Source organism: Coprinopsis cinerea (assembly GCF_000182895.1).
Source record: "Coprinopsis cinerea okayama7#130 chromosome 2 map unlocalized cont3.2, whole genome shotgun sequence".
NCBI lineage: Eukaryota > Fungi > Basidiomycota > Agaricomycetes > Agaricales > Psathyrellaceae > Coprinopsis > Coprinopsis cinerea.
The window spans coordinates 2,600,111-2,620,896 of record NW_003307543.1 but is presented as its reverse complement, the minus strand read 5'-3'; the positions used below and the strand labels follow the sequence as shown (position 1 = coordinate 2,620,896).

The 20,786-nt window shown below is 50.3% G+C and overlaps 9 protein-coding genes across 9 annotated transcripts; 6 read left to right on the top strand and 3 right to left on the bottom strand.

Annotated features, from left to right (window-relative positions):
* Window positions 1-756: 756 nt before the first annotated feature.
* CC1G_11510 (VpsA protein) lies at window positions 757-3,424 on the top strand (the record flags this gene model as incomplete). The annotated part of the gene is made up of 11 exons (XM_001833673.2): window positions 757-949; window positions 998-1,057; window positions 1,111-1,144; window positions 1,198-1,645; window positions 1,698-1,917; window positions 1,981-2,310; window positions 2,365-2,514; window positions 2,569-2,678; window positions 2,734-2,788; window positions 2,849-3,110; window positions 3,174-3,424. The coding sequence occupies exons 1-11, from the start codon at window positions 803-805 to the stop codon at window positions 3,422-3,424; spliced, it is 2,067 nt and encodes a 688-aa protein (XP_001833725.1). The 5' UTR covers window positions 757-802.
* A 663-nt stretch (window positions 3,425-4,087) lies between these two features.
* CC1G_13979 (hypothetical protein) lies at window positions 4,088-4,582 on the top strand (the record flags this gene model as incomplete). Its single annotated transcript, XM_002911894.1, has 2 exons — window positions 4,088-4,174; window positions 4,248-4,582. The coding sequence occupies 2 exons, from the start codon at window positions 4,088-4,090 to the stop codon at window positions 4,395-4,397; spliced, it is 237 nt and encodes a 78-aa protein (XP_002911940.1). The 3' UTR covers window positions 4,398-4,582.
* Window positions 4,583-4,671: 89 nt separating this feature from the next.
* CC1G_11509 (transcription initiation factor TFIID-1) lies at window positions 4,672-6,423 on the top strand. Its single transcript, XM_001833672.2, has 4 exons — window positions 4,672-5,207; window positions 5,276-5,548; window positions 5,613-5,702; window positions 5,894-6,423. Exons 1-4 carry the CDS (start codon window positions 4,713-4,715, stop codon window positions 5,960-5,962), a joined length of 927 nt encoding a protein of 308 aa, XP_001833724.1. The 5' UTR covers window positions 4,672-4,712; the 3' UTR covers window positions 5,963-6,423.
* A 520-nt stretch (window positions 6,424-6,943) lies between these two features.
* CC1G_11508 (hypothetical protein) lies at window positions 6,944-8,065 on the bottom strand (the record flags this gene model as incomplete). Its single annotated transcript, XM_001833671.2, has 5 exons — window positions 6,944-7,153; window positions 7,230-7,558; window positions 7,625-7,703; window positions 7,764-7,842; window positions 7,917-8,065. The coding sequence occupies 5 exons, from the start codon at window positions 8,063-8,065 to the stop codon at window positions 6,944-6,946; spliced, it is 846 nt and encodes a 281-aa protein (XP_001833723.2).
* A 904-nt stretch (window positions 8,066-8,969) lies between these two features.
* CC1G_11507 (cytoplasm protein) lies at window positions 8,970-11,345 on the bottom strand (the record flags this gene model as incomplete). Its single annotated transcript, XM_001833670.2, has 7 exons — window positions 8,970-8,977; window positions 9,080-9,101; window positions 9,321-9,358; window positions 9,487-9,891; window positions 9,957-10,352; window positions 10,404-10,948; window positions 11,020-11,345. 7 exons carry the CDS (start codon window positions 11,343-11,345, stop codon window positions 8,970-8,972), a joined length of 1,740 nt encoding a protein of 579 aa, XP_001833722.2.
* A 326-nt stretch (window positions 11,346-11,671) lies between these two features.
* CC1G_13978 (dolichyl-P-Man:Man(5)GlcNAc(2)-PP-dolichyl mannosyltransferase) lies at window positions 11,672-13,179 on the top strand (the record flags this gene model as incomplete). The annotated part of the gene is made up of 6 exons (XM_002911893.1): window positions 11,672-11,825; window positions 11,876-11,975; window positions 12,028-12,333; window positions 12,387-12,799; window positions 12,856-12,991; window positions 13,044-13,179. The coding sequence occupies 6 exons, from the start codon at window positions 11,672-11,674 to the stop codon at window positions 13,177-13,179; spliced, it is 1,245 nt and encodes a 414-aa protein (XP_002911939.1).
* A 162-nt stretch (window positions 13,180-13,341) lies between these two features.
* CC1G_13977 (hypothetical protein) lies at window positions 13,342-14,217 on the top strand (the record flags this gene model as incomplete). Its single annotated transcript, XM_002911892.1, has 5 exons — window positions 13,342-13,497; window positions 13,549-13,654; window positions 13,714-13,906; window positions 13,964-14,069; window positions 14,131-14,217. 5 exons carry the CDS (start codon window positions 13,342-13,344, stop codon window positions 14,215-14,217), a joined length of 648 nt encoding a protein of 215 aa, XP_002911938.1.
* Window positions 14,218-14,432: 215 nt separating this feature from the next.
* Window positions 14,433-16,016, bottom strand: CC1G_11505 (ATP-dependent rRNA helicase RRP3; the record flags this gene model as incomplete). The annotated part of the gene is made up of 5 exons (XM_001833668.1): window positions 14,433-14,841; window positions 14,895-15,035; window positions 15,090-15,230; window positions 15,284-15,462; window positions 15,519-16,016. 5 exons carry the CDS (start codon window positions 16,014-16,016, stop codon window positions 14,433-14,435), a joined length of 1,368 nt encoding a protein of 455 aa, XP_001833720.1.
* A 243-nt stretch (window positions 16,017-16,259) lies between these two features.
* On the top strand, window positions 16,260-20,773 carry CC1G_11504 (hypothetical protein; the record flags this gene model as incomplete). Its single annotated transcript, XM_001833667.2, has 19 exons — window positions 16,260-16,535; window positions 16,589-16,788; window positions 16,845-17,034; window positions 17,085-17,441; window positions 17,493-17,648; window positions 17,699-17,961; window positions 18,011-18,300; window positions 18,354-18,469; window positions 18,524-18,643; window positions 18,697-18,845; window positions 18,901-19,040; window positions 19,093-19,163; window positions 19,268-19,398; window positions 19,449-19,578; window positions 19,629-19,689; window positions 19,742-19,789; window positions 19,841-20,055; window positions 20,111-20,194; window positions 20,249-20,773. 19 exons carry the CDS (start codon window positions 16,260-16,262, stop codon window positions 20,771-20,773), a joined length of 3,522 nt encoding a protein of 1,173 aa, XP_001833719.2.
* Window positions 20,774-20,786: the final 13 nt, after the last annotated feature.

Here is a 20,786-nt window from a genome sequence, read left to right as displayed (position 1 = left end):
ATGACCGTCGGACCGCGCGAGAAGCAAACTCTATGAATCTATGATAACGTTAGGCTGTATTCCGGGATGTTAGCGGGAAGGAAGAAGAGGGTGTTTTTGGCGCGTGCGCGACAGGCAGCCTCGTCTTCTCTTTTTATATCCAGATCATCGCCAAGGCAGACAAGCCTTTTTGGCAAGGCACGTCGCACGTTAACGTTGAAGCGGCACGCTTTGTTGCATGTTTCGACAAATGTTGTCAGTAATAACGAGTTTTCTGGAGAAAAAGGCCGTGGTTGTGGGTTCAAGGCGCGTAAAAGATTATCGAACACGCCTGTTGGGCGTTATCCATCGGGCTCATTCGACCGTCCTGGTTCCTCCAGAGCTCTAACCTAGCCTCGAGGTCAGCCTTATCAGGGTCGAAATCAGTGATTCAAACGCGAGAAAGACGCAGAGACCTGCCCAAAGCGACCTGGCCATGCTGCAACCTGTTATTCCTACAGCCCCGGCGTCGAGAAGACAGCGCAACCAATTGGAAATCACCGCTCACTGTAGAAGCCACCGGGGACAACGGAAAAGTAAGAATTCAATGAAATTGGGACATAAACTGTATCAGAGGAGAACCCGATGGTGGAAGTCTAATTGAGAGAGAGAGGAAGAAAGGGCATTTGTGCGCAGCCCCCGATACAAAGTCGAGTGTTTGGTCCAGCGTTTCCGCGGTCGGCATCGCCATCACGCACGCTTGCGCAGCCCCCGTTTCCTCATTACCATCCACAACCACCAACTCTCCCCTTTCTTCTTCCCATATTCACAGTAATCCACGACAATGACGACCCTTGGAGGAGAGATTGTCGGCGTTGTGAACAAGCTCCAGGATGTCTTTACATCAATCGGCTCGACGGGCTCCCAGATAGATCTGCCACAAATATGTGTCCTGGGTTCTCAGAGTAGTGGAAAGAGTTCCGTCTTGGAGGTACGTGGATCTGGGAATCACTTTGGAGCTGTTGCTTATGCGTTGTAGAACATCGTTGGACGAGATTTCTTACCCCGTGGCACGGGTATCGTCACTCGACGACCATTGGTACGTCAGAGCTCATTTACTCAGAATCGACCAAGTGGCTCACTGTCGTTTAGGTCCTGCAACTAATCAACCGACCTGCTGATACCAGTACGCTTACCATGCACATACCAATGGCACTCCTCGGCTAATGCTGGTTATAGATAAAGTAAACGGCCCAGTAGACAAATCGGGCGACAAGGCTGCCAACCCCGATGAATGGGGTGAATTCCTCCACCTTCCTAACCAGAAATTCTACGATTTCAACAAGATTCGCGAGGAAATCATTCGAGACACCGAAGCAAAGACGGGAAAGAACGCTGGAATCTCCCCTCAACCTATCAACTTGCGCATCTTCTCGCCCAATGTCCTCACCCTCACCCTCGTCGATTTGCCCGGTTTGACAAAGGTTCCTGTTGGTGATCAGCCAAAGGATATTGAGAGGCAGATTAGGGATATGTTGTTGAAGTACATCTCGAAGCCGTCGTGTATTATCCTGGCGGTGACCGCTGCTAATACCGATTTGGCCAACTCTGATGGGTTGAAGATGGCTCGCGAGGTGGATCCAGATGGAACGAGGACGATTGGTGTGTTGACCAAGATTGACCTTATGTGCGTCCCCTCTCGGTTTCTGTATGCAATCTCTTGCTAACACGCTCTGCAGGGACAAGGGTACCGATGTCGTTGACATTCTCGCTGGTCGAATCATCCCCCTGCGACTCGGTTATGTCCCTGTGGTCAACCGTGGCCAACATGATATTGAATCCAACAAGCCCATCAACGCTGCCCTAGAAGCAGAACGAGACTTCTTCGAGAACCACCCCTCCTACAAGAGCAAGGCACAGTTCTGTGGAACTCCTTTCCTCGCCCGTAAACTGAACATGGTGCGCAGCTTCAAAGCTTATCTTGCCAGCTGAGCCTCAGCTGACGCATTACTCACGTCGTAGATCCTCATGCACCACATCCGTTCAACCCTCCCTGACATCAAAGCCCGCATCGCTGCCAACCAGCAAAAATACACGGCTGAATTGGCCAGCCTCGGCGGACCATTGGGCGACAACTCGGCCAACATCGTGTTGTCTGTTATCACTGAGTTCTGTGGCGACTTCCGAACAATCATCGACGGTAACACCAACGATCTTTCGACGAACGAACTTTCCGGTGGTGCTCGCATCAGCTTTGTGTTCCACGAGTTGTTCAACACCGGTATCAAGACCATTGATCCGTTTGACCAAGTAAAGGATGGTGACATTAGAACTCTTCTCTACAACTCTTCGGTACGCGGTCTAGTTCTGGAAGGTTATTCGTATACTAAAGGACGGATCGGATAGGGTTCAACACCATCGCTATTCGTCGCCACTTCCGCCTTTGAAGTCATCACCAAACAGCAGATCAAGCGGCTGGAAGAGCCTTCCGTTCGTTGCTGCCAGCTGGTCTATGACGAACTTATCCGCATCCTGGGACATCTGCTTAGCAAAGTGGTACGTCAACCACGCCGAGGCAACCGTTTATCTCCCTACTAACCTTTAGAGTAGCAAGCTTTCAAGCGGTTCCCGGCTCTGCGAGAACGCTTCAACGCGGTTGTTGTCAACTTCTTCAAGACTTCCATGGGTCCTACAGTGAAGCTTGTTACTGACATGGTTGCGTGAGTCACTCTTCAAGCGTTTACCTTTTGTCTCTGGTTCTTATACGTTTCGTAGCATGCAAGCATGCTACATCAATACCACCCACCCGGATTTCATTGGTGGTCACCGAGTACGTCATTCGCCTCTTGCTTATTTGTAGGAGGATGCTTAAGCTACCGAACCTCCCCAGGCCTTCGCATTGGTCACAGATAAACTGAACGCGGCGAAGGGCCAACCTGGACCCAACGATCCGAAAGCCCAACGTGCCGCGATCAACAATAACAAGGATTTGGACGTGGAAGTGAAGAGAGACGAAGGATTCTTTGGCTCGTTCTTCTCGAGATCGTCTTCGTCGAAGAAGAAGGGTGTTGCTGCTATGGAGGCTCCTCCTCCTTCCATCCGTCCTCAAGCTGCTTTGAGTGAGCGAGAAACGATGGAGACTGAAGTCATCAGTGCGTCTTTTTCTCCTTTCTAATCGATACGCTGATCCTCATCGCTTTCTTTCAATCGTCCAGAAACGCTCATCCACTCCTACTTCAACGTTGTCAAGCGCGAGATGATCGATATGGTTCCTAAAGCCGTGATGTTGACTTTGGTTAACCACTCCAAGGAGAACTTGCAGCAGGAGTTGTTGAAGGAGCTGTACAAGCCTGACGTTCTCGACGACTTGATGAAGGAGAGCGAGTATGTTGTCAACAGGAGGAAGGAGGTGATGAAGATGGTGGACGCCCTTAACAAGGCTGAGGAGATTGTTGCTGGCGTATAAGGTGGAGGCGACGTTGGGTCGTTTAGAGCATGGACACCCTCCTAATCCTCTTTTGGCATTTTCACCTTCGTCCGACTCCTTACATTTGCATACCTTCATATCCATTGATGCCACACACCCTTTATAGTTTACATACCCTTAGTTTCGTGTATCATCCCATGCTTGTGCCGGTTTTAGACCTCTTTTGTCGTAATTCTTTCACTTCATCTGTCAACTGTGGCTTTCACATTCGAGGAAGGAAGCATCTCGTCATCCGAAGACCGAAGAACACGGCGTCGCGTGTCGGTTGCATGGGCGCTTGAGTATGAAAGACTGATTTGATTGATTGCGTTCTTTGTTATCGCTTCCTCCCCTTTATGTTGCCCTTATCAGGGCCTGCATCAAGCGGTCTCATGATGATGGGAATTGCTCACGATGGCCTGTCATCCGAAAGCTATGAAGCGCCCAAATGATTCCTGATTCATTATTAGAACTACGCAGTGCTACAACAAAGGGAGGAAGCAGAGAGAGAAGGTTTGACAGAAGACCGCAGTCAGTCACCATCGATATGGATCATCCACCCAAACGCCCACTTCGCATACATAGAACCTTCTAGTGAAAGCGTTGACACCGCCTGCTCACAAGCGCCCACACAGCAGTTTACGTATCCCCATCCGTGCGAAAATGGAAGAAAGTAGGTCCGGGCGGGTGGCAAGTCGTGGAAAGAATCATCTGAACACTCTGTGGATTCGACCACCATCATCAGCATGGGTAAGCACAGACCATTCATGAGCCGACCAGGAATGATTGACTAATATAGGGTCATCCAAAGCGGATGACATAGGGGCAGGCTAGGAAGCGATTGCAAGTTGCAACTCGACCAGCTGGATGGAAAGTGCTACAGGATACGAGAAGGGTCCAACGCAAGCGAAGTGGACCAGGGGGAACGAGGGAAGGGTGGTCTGATATCGGTTGTCAGGGTCGAGGGTTCTAGGTTTCCCACCTCCTGGTCCATTCCTGCCACTCTCGTTGTGGCCTGAACGTTGTGGTCGATGTCGAGCTAGCCGTCTCTGTGGTCGATAGGGTTCGACATCGTGTATAGTGAGCTGGAGAACGCTGGCGACAGCGAGCCCTGAGTCTCGGCGGCCAGGGAATGGAGCAGAACAAGAAGTTGCGGAAGTTCCCGATGAGTCATAATAACGTCGGAGTTTGAATTTGGAAAGGTATATAAGGAGAGCGTTCGCTGTTCGAAATCATTCTGCCACCCCGTCCGTAGGATTCCCACGCCCCCTGTAAAAATTTTATAGAAATGTCGTTTGCCCTGCCCGCTCGCCAGATTACCTTTGGTCGAACCAACGCTCAGTCTCAGCAGCAGCAGCACACCTTCCACCAGCAACAGCAGCAGCAGCAGCAACAGCAACAGCAACAACAGCAGTTGCAATATCAACCCCAGAACAATGGTCTTGCTTTACCTGCTGGCGCCTATTCACACCAACCCCCGACGACCGCCGCTTCCTCCTCATCGCTGCCAGGGCCCTCGCCGCTAGCCACCAACTCCTACACCGCGGCCCAGCTCCAGAAGCAGCCTGCGGCGTCGACGTCGACAAACGCTGTTGCTGGTCCTTCGTCCCCACCCGCGGCACCTTCCCCATCCACGCCGTTGACCCTCGAGCAGCAACACATCACCGCTGTCGAGGGCATCGTGCCAACGCTGCAAAACATCGTCGCTACGGTCAATCTGGACTGCAGGCTGGATCTCAAGACCATCGCGCTGCACGCACGCAACGCCGAATATAATCCAAAGGTTGGTACACTATGTTTTATCTAACCGTTTGAACTTTTTGCTTCTACTCGTTTCCGCGTGATATTTAGCGTTTCGCCGCCGTTATTATGCGTATCCGTGAGCCCAAGACGACGGCTCTTATCTTCGCCTCTGGCAAGATGGTCGTCACTGGTGCTAAATCCGAAGACGACTCGCGGCTGGCGTCGCGAAAATACGCGCGGATCGTGCAGAAGCTTGGTTTCGATGCCAAGTTCTCCGAGTTCAAGATCCAGAACATCGTGGGTAGCTGTGATGTCAAGTTCCCTATCCGTTTGGAAGGTCTTGCATACAGTCACGGACAGTTCAGCAGCTACGAACCTGAGGTAAGTTTCAGCGGCGATTCTCGCGCACACCAAGACCTGTGTCTGACCCTCTTCACCTTGATAGTTGTTCCCTGGGCTTATCTATCGCATGATCAAGCCCAAGGTTGTGCTGCTCATCTTCGTGTCCGGCAAGATTGTTCTCACTGGCGCCAAGGTAAGCACCTTTTCTTTTCTCTCATCTCAGACATCGCGACACCTGTCTGTGCACATGTTCCATTCGGAACATGGTGCAATTATCTTTACCGGCTGTCAGTCGGCTATCCGTGTCCTCTTGCGATGCTCGTGCTCAGTGGAATTGGTTATTGTATCCCATCCGCTGACACTGTTTGTTCCCCCGACCTGCAGGTCAGAGAGGAAATCTACACGGCTTTCAACACGATTTACACCGTACTTTGTGAATTCCGGAAACCATAATTGTCTTGTGGAACATTTCTTTCTGGAATCTTCTACCCCCTTCTTCATCCCCACTTCGAATTCGTCGTCGTCGTCGCCATTCAAGGCATTTACGCGGGGAGTCGCCCGTCGGGTCGCCGTCGAGGGTAGTCGTGGGGTTCTAAAAGCTTTTGACATGTGGCAACCAGGCTTCAGAGCCAAGTTGGATTCGGGGCCGACACCTTCACTGGTCGTCGCGGCTCCGCCATCATGTCGGGATTCTTCGTCGTCGCTTCCTTCCTCTTCGTCTCGTATTCATGCACAAACATCATTCCCCACCCATACATTCAACGGACAACCAGCAACACAATTACACATTACAACACGCATTTTTACAGTACTGTACACAATACATATACAAAGCTTTGTCGTTATTATTATTTCTTCTTATTCCTGTGGCTTTCTGTATATTCGAATTGCAATTCAGTTTCTTTGGGCTCCCATAATCTGCTCGACCTTAATACGTGCCATCGTGAGCTCCATGAATTCGTCCGCGCCAGGTAAGACCCTGCGCTTGCCCTAAGGACGTCTGGGGCTCGGACGTGGACGGTCGTGGAGCTGAGGCGCACTGTACGGGCAGTTGTCTGGTGGATCGGCGGAGTCGCATCGAACTTGAGCGACAGTCAATCGTTTGAAGAATATGAGTGTGGATTAGATTATGCCTAAATGTATGCAGCTATTGATACAGGTTGACCTTTAATATTTACTTCTGCTAACAACAGAACATGAGTCGGTCTTCGGATGAGATCGAGAACAGGGAGGTATGCAGATTGGGAACGAATGTGATGAGGGGAGAAAACCGACAAATCCTTAAAGCTCCTTCCAGCAGCGCGATGCGACGAACCTATACATGATACAATGCGAAAAGACTGTCTCCATTGCAACCAGAAAATAAAACCAGACGCAAGTGAACGGACAATCCTGCATGCAACAAACCGAATCGAACGAAAGGATAGAAATTCTCTATAGGCCAGCGGCATCCCCTCTCATTTGCTTCGGCAACTTCTCAAACTCGGTCTGGCTTTCGAGTTGACTTGAGCGCTGGTTGAGAGGTATGCTGTGGTGTGAAGAGACCTGCCATTCGAGGACGCCAGTTGCTGAGGCCGTTACGATGTCTCTACACCATGCACGGTTTTGCGCCATGCGAAGGATGATGAGCATTCGTGTTATTGCCTGTTGAATGGACAAGAAACAGGGTCAGCGTCTGAGTTGGAATATATTAAGAATGGGTGAAGAATGGCGCGCTCACGTTAAGATAGATCATAGGTTGACCAAGGATCTCCGATGCCCAGTGCTCTTTCACGAGGAGGATAAGGTGTCCAACAGACCACAACGTGAACAATGCGCCACTCTCGACAAACTTCGTACTCGTCGAATTATAATAAACCGACTGGATTTTGCCTAGGACATGCTCGACTTTGTCACGGAGCATCCATAGGCGGAAAGAAATAAGCCCTGTGAAAAGAAGATCGATGGCCATGGAGACGGAGTAATAGGCCGTCTTGAAGGTGGAGAATTGGGATAACCAGTTGGGATCGTCGGCGTTGGCTGTAATGATTAGGATCGGGATTGAGATGGCTGTCAGTGTGAGATGAAGTTGGGAGATATGAGTATGATGTGAATGACAAGTGGGATGCAACGCACCTATTCGAGCGAGGTGGACGAGAAGGGGGACGCCTAGTGCCCACCACTGGTAATTCCAGAGGATGTATAGGCGATAAATCTGATTCCGTATGTGCTTAGCATGGTATTGCCTTGACAATGATCTGGGTGGGAGGCGTACCATGAGCGAATCCGATATCCAGGGTAGTAGAGTAAGGCTTCCAAATCCACCTCTGTCAAGACCTATCCTGCTTCCAAGCCTGACAGCACAGGTAAGACTCACCAAGCCATATTGAGAACGTTCTGCCACCGGTCCATAAATTTAAAGTAATACGCCAAATAACCCTCCTCAAAGTCCTGGTGATCCACATACATCATCTCTGCAAACTTGAATCTCCCGCCAATCGCGAATGTTGATAATAGGAAGATGAAGGCGGTGTAGAGGACCATCCACCAGAAGAGCCGCCCTCGTTTGGGACGCATGATCAGAACTTGCGTCAGTTGCATGACTATCATCAGGAGGGCGCCTGTGTTATTGGATAAGGAAAGGAGTGGGATTCGATTTGGAATAAGTTTCGAGAGTTGTGGATTGGCGGGTGGGTGTAGTGGGTGGTAAGTAGGCCGTGATATGATGATCAGCATTCGTCGAATTCCAAGTGCCGGAAGGGTAGGTATCAGGAATTGTCGCCAGTAAGCTTCTGTAAAGTCCGCCACTGGGATAGAAGGGACGCACCGTATGCGAGAGAAGATAATAGCAGGCCATTAAAGCAGGCTCGCTCTATCCTGCGTTGTTGCAGTGCATCGCCAGTCAGCGGGACATTCTGTAAGCCCATAGCTGGGTTCCGAGAGGGGGCCCAATTGAACGTGGGGTCCACCAAAAGAGGTGTGGGTGACCGCTAGCGAAAACGACCACCCGGGCCAAAACGAAATGGCACGCAGAGCGTAAGCTTGAAATCAAGCAAAAGGATGGATGACGCCCAGAAAGAGAGAACAGCGGGCGGAAATGGGACCCGAGCTACTTATATCAATTAGCGACCTTCTTTTCATGAAACATATAAGTAATGGTGGTACCTCCCATCAATTGATTATTGCGATTGCGGGCCTTGGGATGTATGGTCGAGAGGGCCGTTTTTTCCCAAGAGCTCGAGAGCGCCGATGAATGATAGTTCGTGGTGATATCTATCAAGCCCTATCAGGCTTGGGGTCACCGAGTTGGGCGAGTTACACATTCTGCAGCCGTAAGCCGATGTCGTTTCCCCTGCAACATCGGGTATTCGAACTTAGAAGCATGAAATAGAAGAACAGTACTTCAATAATGCCGACCTGACACCCCTCAGACGATTATCTTTGAGTCTGTGGGCACCTGGCCACGAAGGTGAAGTGAGAGTTACAGAACTGGAAAAGGTTAGACGGTATATGATTGGACTGGCAGACCGAGTGTCGGACGGTTGTGGTGCCCCATCATGATGGTGGCTTGCCTGTAAATGCTTGTCGCACCTCCGCCAAACCTCATCTTGGTCTATTTACAGTTAGTTCTCGGCACTGGGTACGGCAAACGTCACTTTTAACTTGTGGCCGCAATCCGTATCCCCCAGCGCTGTGATGAAACATGGGCACCTAGGTACCAGGAGGGGGTATAGAAGCGGAAGCCGTCCGGCATTATGATGCAAAGCTCTGAGGGGGTTTTATACGGTGAATTTCACTCGTAGTCAATACTGAAATGTCTGGTTGTGAACACCGGGCGAGCAAAGTACTCCCAGAGTAAAATAAATGGTGCTAGCAATACAACGGTGAAAATCGAATAGCGAATGCAAGGTTGGTAAAGCACTACGATGTGAAAGCTTGTGTCGAGAAATTCGACTCTGCCTCCCGAAGACCACGAAGGAATCCCTCTGTATAAGCACCTTCAGATTCCTGGGGTATAACATTGGATCCAAGGTTGGCGATGGTATCCGAGATGTATTGGTTGACGAATCCCAGCCTTGACATGTTATGCGCAGCAAATATGCCAGCCGTCGCCCTGCCGTCGTCATACCCTTTACCATCTGCATCTGTGTTTCCATCTCGCCTGCGTCTTCTAGCGATGGTTTTGAAGCGCTCGGGAATAGAGAGCCTCGTAAACTCGTCACGCCTGGTTAACGGCAGCTCCGCGTCATGAAGCAGGAAGGAATGATTGGATCCAGCAACGCTGTTTTGGATGGACTCTGGTTGTTGATGATGGTACGAGAAGAACTTCGTGGGTAAAACAGTGCCGACCGCTGACTTGAAGCACCACCCGGGATCGTTATCGCATTCTTCTTTCGTGTAAGCTGTAAAGGCAAGATTCAGCTCAGTTGGTTTCAGTTTCGAGTTACGAGAGGAAAACAAGACTTACACCAGAAGCTCCAACCAGCAGTGTTGTTTCCATAGGTATCAACCTGCCCGCCGCAGAAATCTTTATGCGCTTGATTTTGATTCGAATCGGATGCAAGGCTTTCTGGTGGAAGGGCGCAGGACCATTCGCCGACAATGAGCTCCCCCCTGGTTTCTTGCGAAGCGTTACCCAACGTCGACGCGACATCATTGGAGATACTGTTCGCATGGTCTGTCGCGGTTTGGTCCCTGTCCTCTGGGCTGAAGACAAAGTACGAATGATGATCCTGCACGACAAAATCCTTCCGTCCAGTAACAAATGGGCCAAAACGTTTCAAGTCGAACCCATTATGGGCATATAACGGAAGGCGAGAGGCGTCAGGATCAGCCGCCCGCATAGCGTCCATGGCTCTGCCATCTACAAGATGTCTATAAGTTGATGTCAACGTCTCAAGGAAGAAATACTCACAGAAATCAGTCAAACGGTCATCGAATATTGGTTCGTTAAGGACTTGAATGCCGACAACATTGTTCACATGAACAAACTCCTTCGTTAGGAACGTAAGGATATCGATGGTCTTGTCCATGTTCGCGGAGTCGCCGAAGAGGTTGGAAGCACCATTCGAGACCCCCGAGTGGTCCTTTCCGTTCTGGCTTCCGGGAACGCCATGCAGGTCGACCAAGACACCAAGCCCATGTTCTCCAGCCAGGTTCACCGCCCTCTTCACCCTTGCCCAAGAGTTCTGATACACTTCGGCTGCACTCTCGTAATCCGTCCCTTTGACGAAATCTGACCCTAGATTCCAATATCCGATGGGCAGGCGAACGGTATTGATACCCACATCTGCCAACCATTTGAAGTCCGAAGCGTTGATGAAGGTATCCCAATGTCGTTCCAAAACAGTACGAGCGCCAGTTGTGTTTCCCCACCCATAGGCGATGTCGATTTCTGAGCCAGCATTGCCTGCCGCACAGCGGAAGAGCGATGGGGTCATCCAATTCTCGTGAACAAACCTATTGCGGGGCAAGGGTTAGGAAAGGGTTCTAAAGAGACGTCACGGCGGATAGGCAAATTGACCACGTACCAAGACCCTAGATTCACAGACTGTTGTTTCCGATATCGAAACACTGTAGCGAGTTTCTCGTCATATGAGGGGTATTCTTGATGGTCCACTGAGGGTGCATCATAGGGTTCGACCTGACACTGGGGATCCGACGCATCCATGACGGCTGTAATGCGGACATTCTGAGGCAAAACGAGGCCATCTGGTTGTACGTCGGTGTCGTCGACAGTGGATATTGTTCTTGTTGTTGATGTCGAGGTGTTCGAAACGCTGGGGTATGGTTTGTAGTTTGCTTGAGTAACGCCCAGCGCCAGTAAAGCAGAAACAAAAGTAGCGTTGGAGACCATTCTTCAAAAGCGTGTAGACTTTGGTGAAAAGGTGCCCATCCGGGGACAAGTTCCTCTGGTTATATAGGGGTGATCGAGAGGAGCTAAGCAATCGTCGAGATCGATATTCCGGATGACTCAGGACCCGGTCGCCCATTGAGTGCTACAAGCTTCAACCATAGGCCATCCATGACTGAATAATGGCCTTGAAAAAATACAGAGATATGAACGGGACAAGGGCACAGCCGAGTGGAGGCAGAAGAGAACGTCGGGAACGGAACCAAACGCGGACTCGGAAGAGACACGAGACGGAACGTTGTATTTTTCTCACGGTACCTCTATCCCCCATGTCGTCGACATCATGGCTACCTAAGCCAATAGCCAGTCTTCTGCGCTTTGCTTACAGCTTGTTGACTGACCCGGGTCATTTCTGGAACCTTGCGACCCTTGTTATCCTTGGAGATGCGTTCCTTACAAGGCTCATCGTAGCCTATGTCCCCTGTATGTGCTCATGATTTGGTTGACGGACGAAACTCATGCTGCTTGAACAGACACTGAGATCGATTGGGAGACCTATATGGTCCAAACAAATGTTTTCTTAAAAGGACAGCACAACTATTCAATGATCACTGGCCCAACCGGTCCATTGGTGTACGTCTGAACCGTGACCACAGGAAAACCAGGCCTAACGCGTTGACGACAGTTACCCGGCTGGCCATGTTCGCATTCACCAATTCCTATACGAGATCACAGACGGAGGCAAAAACATGGACCTTGCCCAGCAGATATATGGACTGCTATACATTGCATCGCTCTCACTGGCGTGCCTAATCTACGGCTCAACGCGTGCGGTTCCCAACTGGCTTCTGCTATTCCTCCCCCTCAGCAAACGCCTTCACTCCATCTTTGTTCTCCGGCTTTTCAATGATTGCTGGGCGGTTGTTCTATCTCAAATGGCGATCTATGCCCTGCAACAAGGGTACGATGATACGGGCGTTATGCTGTTTAGGTACGTCCAATTCCCTGGACTGTATTCGGCTTTCATCTCATTACATTCTTCAGCGCCGCCTTGTCAGTCAAAATGTCCGTTCTCCTCTACTTCCCGGGCCTCTTCGTCATCCTCTTCAAACGCAAAGGCCTCCTCCGGACTCTCGCCTACATCATGTCCATCGTGGCAATCCAGCACATCGTTGCCGCACCCTTCTTAAAAGTGGACGCTTGGGCGTACCTCCAGAACGCATTCGACCTCGGTCGCGTCTTCCTTTACAAATGGACAGTCAACTGGAGAATATTTGACGAAGAAACCTTCCTCAGCTCCGAGTTCGCCGCTTCCCTGCTGTTCGGGCATGTATTTGTCCTGTGTGCCTTTGGCCTTTACCGTTGGTGTGAAATCGACGGTGGTGTGTGGACGGTTATTACACGTGGATTCAAGAGACCGCTGCTCCCTGCCGGTATTGCAAGGGTAACACCTGACTGTATGTCTCTTTTCCTTCTCCCTTTCTCGGGTCGCTCATGCATCGCGTTTTTTTAGATATTACAACCGTGCTATACACCTCCAACCTCATTGGAATCATCTTCGCAAGATCCCTACATTATCAATTCTACTCGTGGTATGCCCACTCGATCCCCTTCCTCGCTTGGAAGACAAAATATCCTATAGCACTCCGGTAGGTGATATTTCTCTTTCTCGGGTTTCATGGATGCTGACTGGTGGACCAGGATCGCTTTCATCGGAGCGATAGAATACGCATGGAATATCTACCCCTCTACGAGGCTGTCCTCTGGTATTCTCCTCGCTGCAAACACGTGGATACTGTTGGGATTATGGCATGGTCATGCTACTTGTACAGCTTGAGATCTTCCTGTAACAGTACCATGACGCCCTATTCACGTACATTGGACATTGTATATCAACCTCGGAAGCACCGGCGCGTGAGACTTGCTTGATGGCTCGCCGTGAATACCAATAGGGGCAAACAGCCTTTGCCTTCCTCCATCATCTTCGTCTGGACACAATATGGCGCCACGGAAGTCGAAAGCAAAGAATGAACAACCTGCCTCTTCAGTTGCTGCCGCCAAGAAGGCGCCGGTGTCGGTCGTTTTCCCAGAAATAGCAGAGAAAGAAAGATTGGAATGCCGAGCGGTGTTGGAGGACCAGATTCTCGTTGTCGATGTTCGCTGTCTCTTTGCTACACAAGACATCGCGTTGCTTATCAGGAAGTAGGACTTCTTGTCTCCGGTGGAATGCAAGGAATATGTGAAATTCATAGATTCCCTTCCACTGGAACTCACACCGCCCAAGAAACGAGGCGAGGCTGAGCGAGTGAACCGTACGTCCGAGCCTCTTCCTCTCCAACTGCCCTACCGCTGACTCGAGATGCACCTTCAGACCGATTCTCTGTCACATCGCTTGACTTTGCACAGAAACTGCACAAACGGTTAACGCCACATTTACCCTCGTTACCGTACCCCACCTCGATGCCCAAACGGAAAACGACAGTGCAGGAGGATGCACCGAGACTTCCGCATTCGTTCAACTCGAATATTAGGGTGTACAAGTATACTGCTGGACAGTACTTTGGGTGAGTTGTGTTCTCTCCCATGAGCTCGAAGGGGTTCGTTAACCCTTGTGATGGTAGCCCGCACTATGATGATTCAGTAAAAGATCCCTTGACTGGCGCTACCTCGGAGTGGACCTTGCTCGTCTATCTTACTGGCGAAGAAGACGGAGTGGAAGGAGGGGAGGTGAGATTTCCTTAATGACAGAAGATGCTTTCCGGGCTCTGCTAAAGAGAACTTCACTCAGACACTGTTTTACAAAGAGCAGAAAGGCAAGCCTCGGGAGACGATTACACCGCCTTTGAAACGCGGGTCTGCTCTGTTGCATCGGTGAGCACCTTTTCCAACTGTGTTTACGGAATATCAGTTTAATTTTCTTTCGAATGCTGCCAGGCACGGATTTGAGTGTATGTTACACGAAGGATCACCTGTTCTGAAGGGGACGAAATACGTCCTGAGGTCCGACCTGATGTTCATGAGATGACCCCAGTTATATATTCGCGTCCAATGAAGTAAAGCACATGCGAAGTGACGGCAATATAACAGGTATCATCTTCTCTTCGTCTTCTTGTGTTTGGTAGGCATCCCCGCCTCCACAACATCATCGTCCCTATCCCTGTCATCCGCACCTCCGCCCTCTCCACCCCTCCGCCTCTTCTTCCCACCTCCTTCCTTCATATCCTGGTCCTTGATCTCATTCACCGCCAACCGCTCGGCTTCAGAAACCCGCTCTTTGAGCAACAAAACTTCTTCATCGTCCGTGGGCCATGCGTCCATTTTCTTGCCAATGACTTTCTCGATACGCTGGAGGAGCTCGACGTCGTATTGCGTGACAAGGGTGATGGCCTTTCCGGCTCGGCCTGCACGGGCTGTTCGTCCTACTCTGTGGATGTAATCCTTTGAGTGGGTGGGGATGTCGTAGTTGATCACGACGTCTACTGAAGGGATGTCGAGACCTCTGGGGGAGAGGTCAGTCATATGATGGGAGTACAACAAATGGGTTAGACGCACCGACTGGCAACGTCAGTAGCAACGAGGATCTTGCGACCTCCACTCTTGAATTTTCCGAGTGCGCCTAACCGCTGACTTTGGCTGAGTTGGCCGTGGAGAGGAACAGCGGGGAATCCGAGTGTTCGAAGGATGATTGAGAGTCTGGTTCAGATGAAATGTGAGCGGAAGCCATCAGAAGGGTCGGAGCACTCTTACAATCTGGCGTCGCGGACAGTTCGAGTGAAGATGATTATAGAGTTTTGAGCGAGAGAGTTGGCGAGATATATCAGCATGACGACTTTGTCTTTTAGCGGGACGAGGAGGTAGTGTTGGAGCAACGTTGAGACGGTTTGGTATCTGAAGACGGTTGTCAGGTTTCCAATGGTCACGAAAGGCGCATACCAACTTACTTTCCAGAAACCTCCACCCGTACTGGGTTAACCAAACTGGCTCTCTGAAGTTTTGCGACCTTGGAGGTCATAGTAGCGGAGAAAAGATATGTCGTTCGCTCCTTGGGAATGAGTTTGAGAATTTTGTCGATCGCAGGTCCGAAATCCATGTCAAGCAATCGATCTGCTTCGTCAAGAACCTAGGGCATATACAGATGTCAAGACCAGGCTAATTCGCCGAACACGAGGTACTCACCAAGAATTTCAACGTCCGTAGACTGAACCCTTTTGTTTCTTCCAGATGCTGTAGCAGTCGACCAGGGGTTGCAACCACGACGTGTGGACGTTTTGCAAGCGCGATAGCTTGTGTAGGTAGGTCCATTCCTCCAACAATAACAGCACATCGAGCTCCCATGGCGGCACCGAGAGCTTCAAACTGCTGCGAGATCTGGTACGCCAATTCACGAGTGGGTGCAAGAACGCAGGCAAAGAGGCCCTTCGGTTCCTCCCATAGTTTCTGCAAGATAGGCAAAGCAAAAGCTGCTGTTTTTCCTGAACCTGTTTCTGCTACACCGATGATATCGCGCCCTTCGAGTGCATGAGGCAGAGATTCGGACTGGATTTCGGTAGGCGACTTGTATCCGACTTGTTCGAGGGCTTCGAGGAGAGGATCAATGAGACCTAGAGACTTGAATGTGTGTTTCTGAGCCTCTGGAGTTGCAGAGGATGTGCTGGCATCTTCTGGGGATGGCATTTTAGGGAGATTTGGTGGTGGAAGAAGTGGAAAGTCCAAATTTTGACGGCGCCTATTGAATGTATAGTTCCCACGGTTAGGTCGTGTTAATGGAGATCAATTGGTTGTGAACCGGCTTTACAAACGACCATTACAACGAGGCTATGAGAGCTCCTTGAACGTCCTTCCCAGCCAACAGCCAGAAACTATTTGTGTATCCGACGGAAGAGATTACGATCTCGATAACGCGAACTCGGCAAAGCCATGGCACCAGACCAGCATGTCCTCGTCTCGTATTCTGCGCCCAAGAACCTGCTAGGCAGCCAGAAATGGAACATCTTCTTCGAATCTATGGTCTCCCAATTCCCCCTTCAGAATGTACACTGGCGCTCTTCGTTCAGGAACCAAACCCTCAGGACGATTCCCTCGCTGAACGTCAAGTTCGTCGCTCTGGATTCTGTACGCGACGAATTGGCCAGCCAGATTCCGACAACAGTCTTAGAGAAACCTATCATCCATCTGTTCGTGGTGCATTGTGAGGTATCTACATGTTCCCCGGCGTTGTTCTTCCTCTCATCGTAATGTCTTGTTAGGACCATGATTCTACACAGTACAACGCCTTTAAGAAGGAGATCAAGGAATGGAACGAGACGATCATGCAGAAGAAGAGCAATGAGCGAGTGATACTCCAGATTGTAACGCCCGACTCCGCCAAGCAGTCGCGTGGAGGTCTATTTGCTGGTTCGGTGCTGGAGAAGTTAAAGGCTGAGTTCAATACGGATAAGCGGAATCGGTACGCGTCGCCCTCGTCAATGTTACCATACTGGTTTTAACCGCGAATAAGAACAGATGTGCCCAGCTCAGCTATTCCCCAGCTGTCGAGAACCGCTTACTATGGGGAGAGTTCCACAACATCATGAAGGAGTGTATGGGGTACGCACTGGATCAAGCACTTTCGGTTCGATTTGAGATTGTCAAGAGATCAGAAGGGCAGCAACAAATGCCTGGATGGAATTTCTGTACATTCTTCCTGCTCAAGGTGAATACACTTTCCAGAGGGAACTCATGACACCATTAACGGCATTCAAGGAAAGTTTGGCCATGTCCTACGAAGGCATCAGCGTGTTCGATGAAGCTCTCCAACAATATGATGACCTCGAAAAATCCTTCCTTCAAGTTATTCAGGAACGGAATATGTCGTGGTTCGGAAATCTCATCAACCCCAGCGCAGGTGACGATTCGACACCGCTGCTATCTCCGCGACCATCGAGCAAGAAGGCATTCCGCGACCTCATTCTCTCAAACGAGATTTCTGTCTTTGAGCTGAGAATTTATATCCTCTCTCGCCAATGTCAGATTATGGCGAAAATGGGTCAAGTCGATGAAGTTCCGCGGAAGGTTGCAAGCTTCCTTGGGACGTTTAGCAAGACTTTGAAGCAAGTGCAGGTGTGTACAAAGCTATATTCAAGAGTGTTCATCCACTGATTGCATGCGCAGAACTTGCTTCCAAAGTTCTTCATACAGTCTTGGGTCTATTCCGCTTCGGACGACGCCATTAAGCAATGCGAAATTTGGCAAGAGAAGTTTCCTACCAAGAATACCAAACGACTAGAGGCAGGAGTAGGCGAGCTTCGCGATATGGCAAGAACCCAGGTGAGTATGTCGCTCGGCGTGGAATACCAGTCACTTAAGGAATACTGCAGCTTGATATCATCGGCATCGACCTGGATTATCTCCCGAAACGACCACCGTTCTCGATGTCTTTACCCGGCAACGAATACCAATATCCTCCCGGACATTCAGAAGGGGAAATCACGAATACTCAGTTACTGGAAGCTCTGCAAGACAAAGATGTATTCTACGACTTGTACATATCTCATACCAACGAGGCAATCGTCATGTACTCGAAAGCTGGCCGGAGCCGATTCGCTGTCAAACTTCACGGCTGCCTTGCAGCTCTAGACTTGTGTGTATCTTCGCTGTCCTCTTCCCATATGAAGCTTACCCTCTCATAGACATCGAGGTAACCTGGAACGCGCCCTGGACACCTATTCCAATCTCGCCTCGCACTATGCACCGCATACGTGGGTGGCGATGGAATCGTATATGTTTTCACGGGCTTTAGATACCCACAAGACTCTGAATAAACCTCAAGACACCGAATGGATACATCGAATTCTCTCATTCCTGAAAGCTTATGTCGAGAATGCAGGCGCAGAAACGCTACTTCCTTGCGAAGACAACCGAAGCTATGTAGCTGAGTTTGTGAATGAGATGAAGAATGCTGCCTCTAATTTGGAAAATGGTGAGTACAAGCAATATCCTTGGCCCTGTCAGTGGTGTTAAACGTTGCTTCAGACATCCGCTATCCGGACCACCCAGCACTCTCTGTCCAGATCGCCAAGAAGGCCATTCTGGCTCCCGACAAAGATGGCTCTATTCTAGATGTCACCATTCACAACGATCTTCCCTGTGTACGTTGAAGGTCTTATTCTGTATGCACCTGTGGATTAACAGCCCCGTTACAGGCGTTCCCTGCCGATGAAATCGTAGTCACCCTGTCAGGACGGGACTTCGAGAGGTTCCAGTTCACGACATCGATCGAAACGCTTCCTCCCGGGAAATCGAAAGTTTCTCTGCTGTGTCCGGTAAGCTCATGTCCTCCTAGAATGGCCATTCACCTTCTCACTCCCGCCGATAGAACCCTGCAGCTGGGACGTTTTTCGTCGAGTCCAGTGAGATTCGAGCAGCCAAGCTCTTGCTGCAGTATCCTCAGAGAAAGGGAACTCCGACTCATCAAATAGTTCGTGTGGAGACGGATCCACTAGCTCTCAGTGTTCGCGTGTTCCAGTCAAGAAAGGGTGGGCTTTCCTGCGTTCCTCTGCCTAACGCGATCTCACAGCAGTGTTCCTGCAGTTGAGCTGGGGAAGCCGTTTAGCGTCTCCTTCCGAATCTGGACAGGACGAAATTCTATTCAGACCCTCAACCTCCGGATTTCGGCGCCTTCTACCACCTTCCACTATTGGGAAGCTTCTCTGGACGGAGGTGCGATTCCTTTTAGGCGTACTTGTAGAGTTAATCCCGACTGAATCCGCAGAAAATGACGAATTTGCCTTTGAAACCAACAAGTCTGGGATCAAGCTCGAAAATCTCGGCAAAGACACCACTGTTAGATTCTCAATACCCTACTTGGAGACCATCAGCTCGCAAACGATGGCATGTTGTTCTTTTTCAGTCGTCTCAAGAGCGCTTCGGGCTGACGCTACTTTCAGAAGGTAGAGGTCGAAGTGGATTATGTTACGACGGAAGAGCCGCAAGTCGAGAGAACCATGCGCTTCTCCAGTAACATCAGCCCAAGTCTACCTATATCTGTTCGCGTTCAAGATTGGTTCCGAGACACTAGGTATGAAAATTCACTCTCTACGATGAGTTCGACGTACTTATGCATACTAGGTTGATCTCCACCTTTTCTGTTAAATCTACCACGCATCAATACATTCGGGTGGCGGAGGCCAATCTCAAAGTTCCAGATGGAGTGGACAATATCAAAGTTGTACCATGTAACATCAGGAAGGGTACGATTGTGAGTTAGCCTTGATAATCTCTTGGTGCCTCTGTTTACGAGCCTCCTAGACTGTCACGCCGAACGAGAATGCCAACTTCCTCTTTGCCTTGGATTCCATGACAGGGCCCGGTAAGTCACTTGTAGTACATGGTTCCGAACACATTGGCCTCATATCTGGCAGTCAGTGAACAGCTGTTCTTCCACATCAAATACCGGCTACTCCGTGAAGGTGGTTAGCACTCACAACCTGGGGAAACGCATGCTGATACGTTCTTTTAAGAGGTCGGAAGTATTGTGGAAGAGGAAGTAAGAGCGGCTCTAGACGAAGCTTCTAAATCTCAAGATCTCCGTCCCCTCATTGTCGACACCTTGATCGAACTATTGGAAAACGATCCCAGTTGGGTGTCACTATACAATATCACTGGCGAAATTGAGCTCCCGGACCCGTCAAACAAGGCCGGGGAGGTCGGAGAGATGATTCCGCTGGCTCTTGAGGTGAGAGAAATGTCGCTTTCCCCTGTCCCTCTCCCTGACTTAGGTATCTCTTTAGCGATTGCGCCGACACAGGCATCCTCAGACTCCCCAAGGTATTTGGAGAGAACTTAGATTGCCTGTGGATGTTCCAGTGAAAGATGTACGTGCTCTAGTTGTTGCTCACCCGCTGCCTTCATGAATTGCCCATTTCCAGATTGTTGCAACCGCGAGTATAAACATCCTCTCGACGCCGTTCAGCGCCAAACAAGGGCCCGGAGCGCCACTTTCGTTGTATGCGGGCCAACCCATCAACGCCGAATTGGTTATCCGGACAACACTTCGCTGGGGATCAGACGATGAATCGGCTCGGCGTCACGTTCTCAACTACCACATCGAGGACATGACCCGAGAATGGCTCATTGGCGGGATAAAGCAGGGGGACTTTATCGCAGAGGTATTGCTGTACTCCCGCCTTGGCAAAAACACGATGTTGACGACGCTGCAGAACAACGGGAAATTCACCCTTCCTCTTACCTTGATGGCCCTTCATCATGGAGAGTTCGGCTTGCCGAAAGTCCATGTTCAACCAAGGGTGAACTGGAGGGACATCACGGTTGCGTCGCAGGCCCCGCCCAACGTGGAGACGTATCAAGAACATGGGGCTGTCAAGGTACTGGTCCTTCCTCGCGGAGGACGGAGTACCTTTGTGGTCGCGATGGGATCGGCCGATTCCACGTAGAGTTCGTATATTG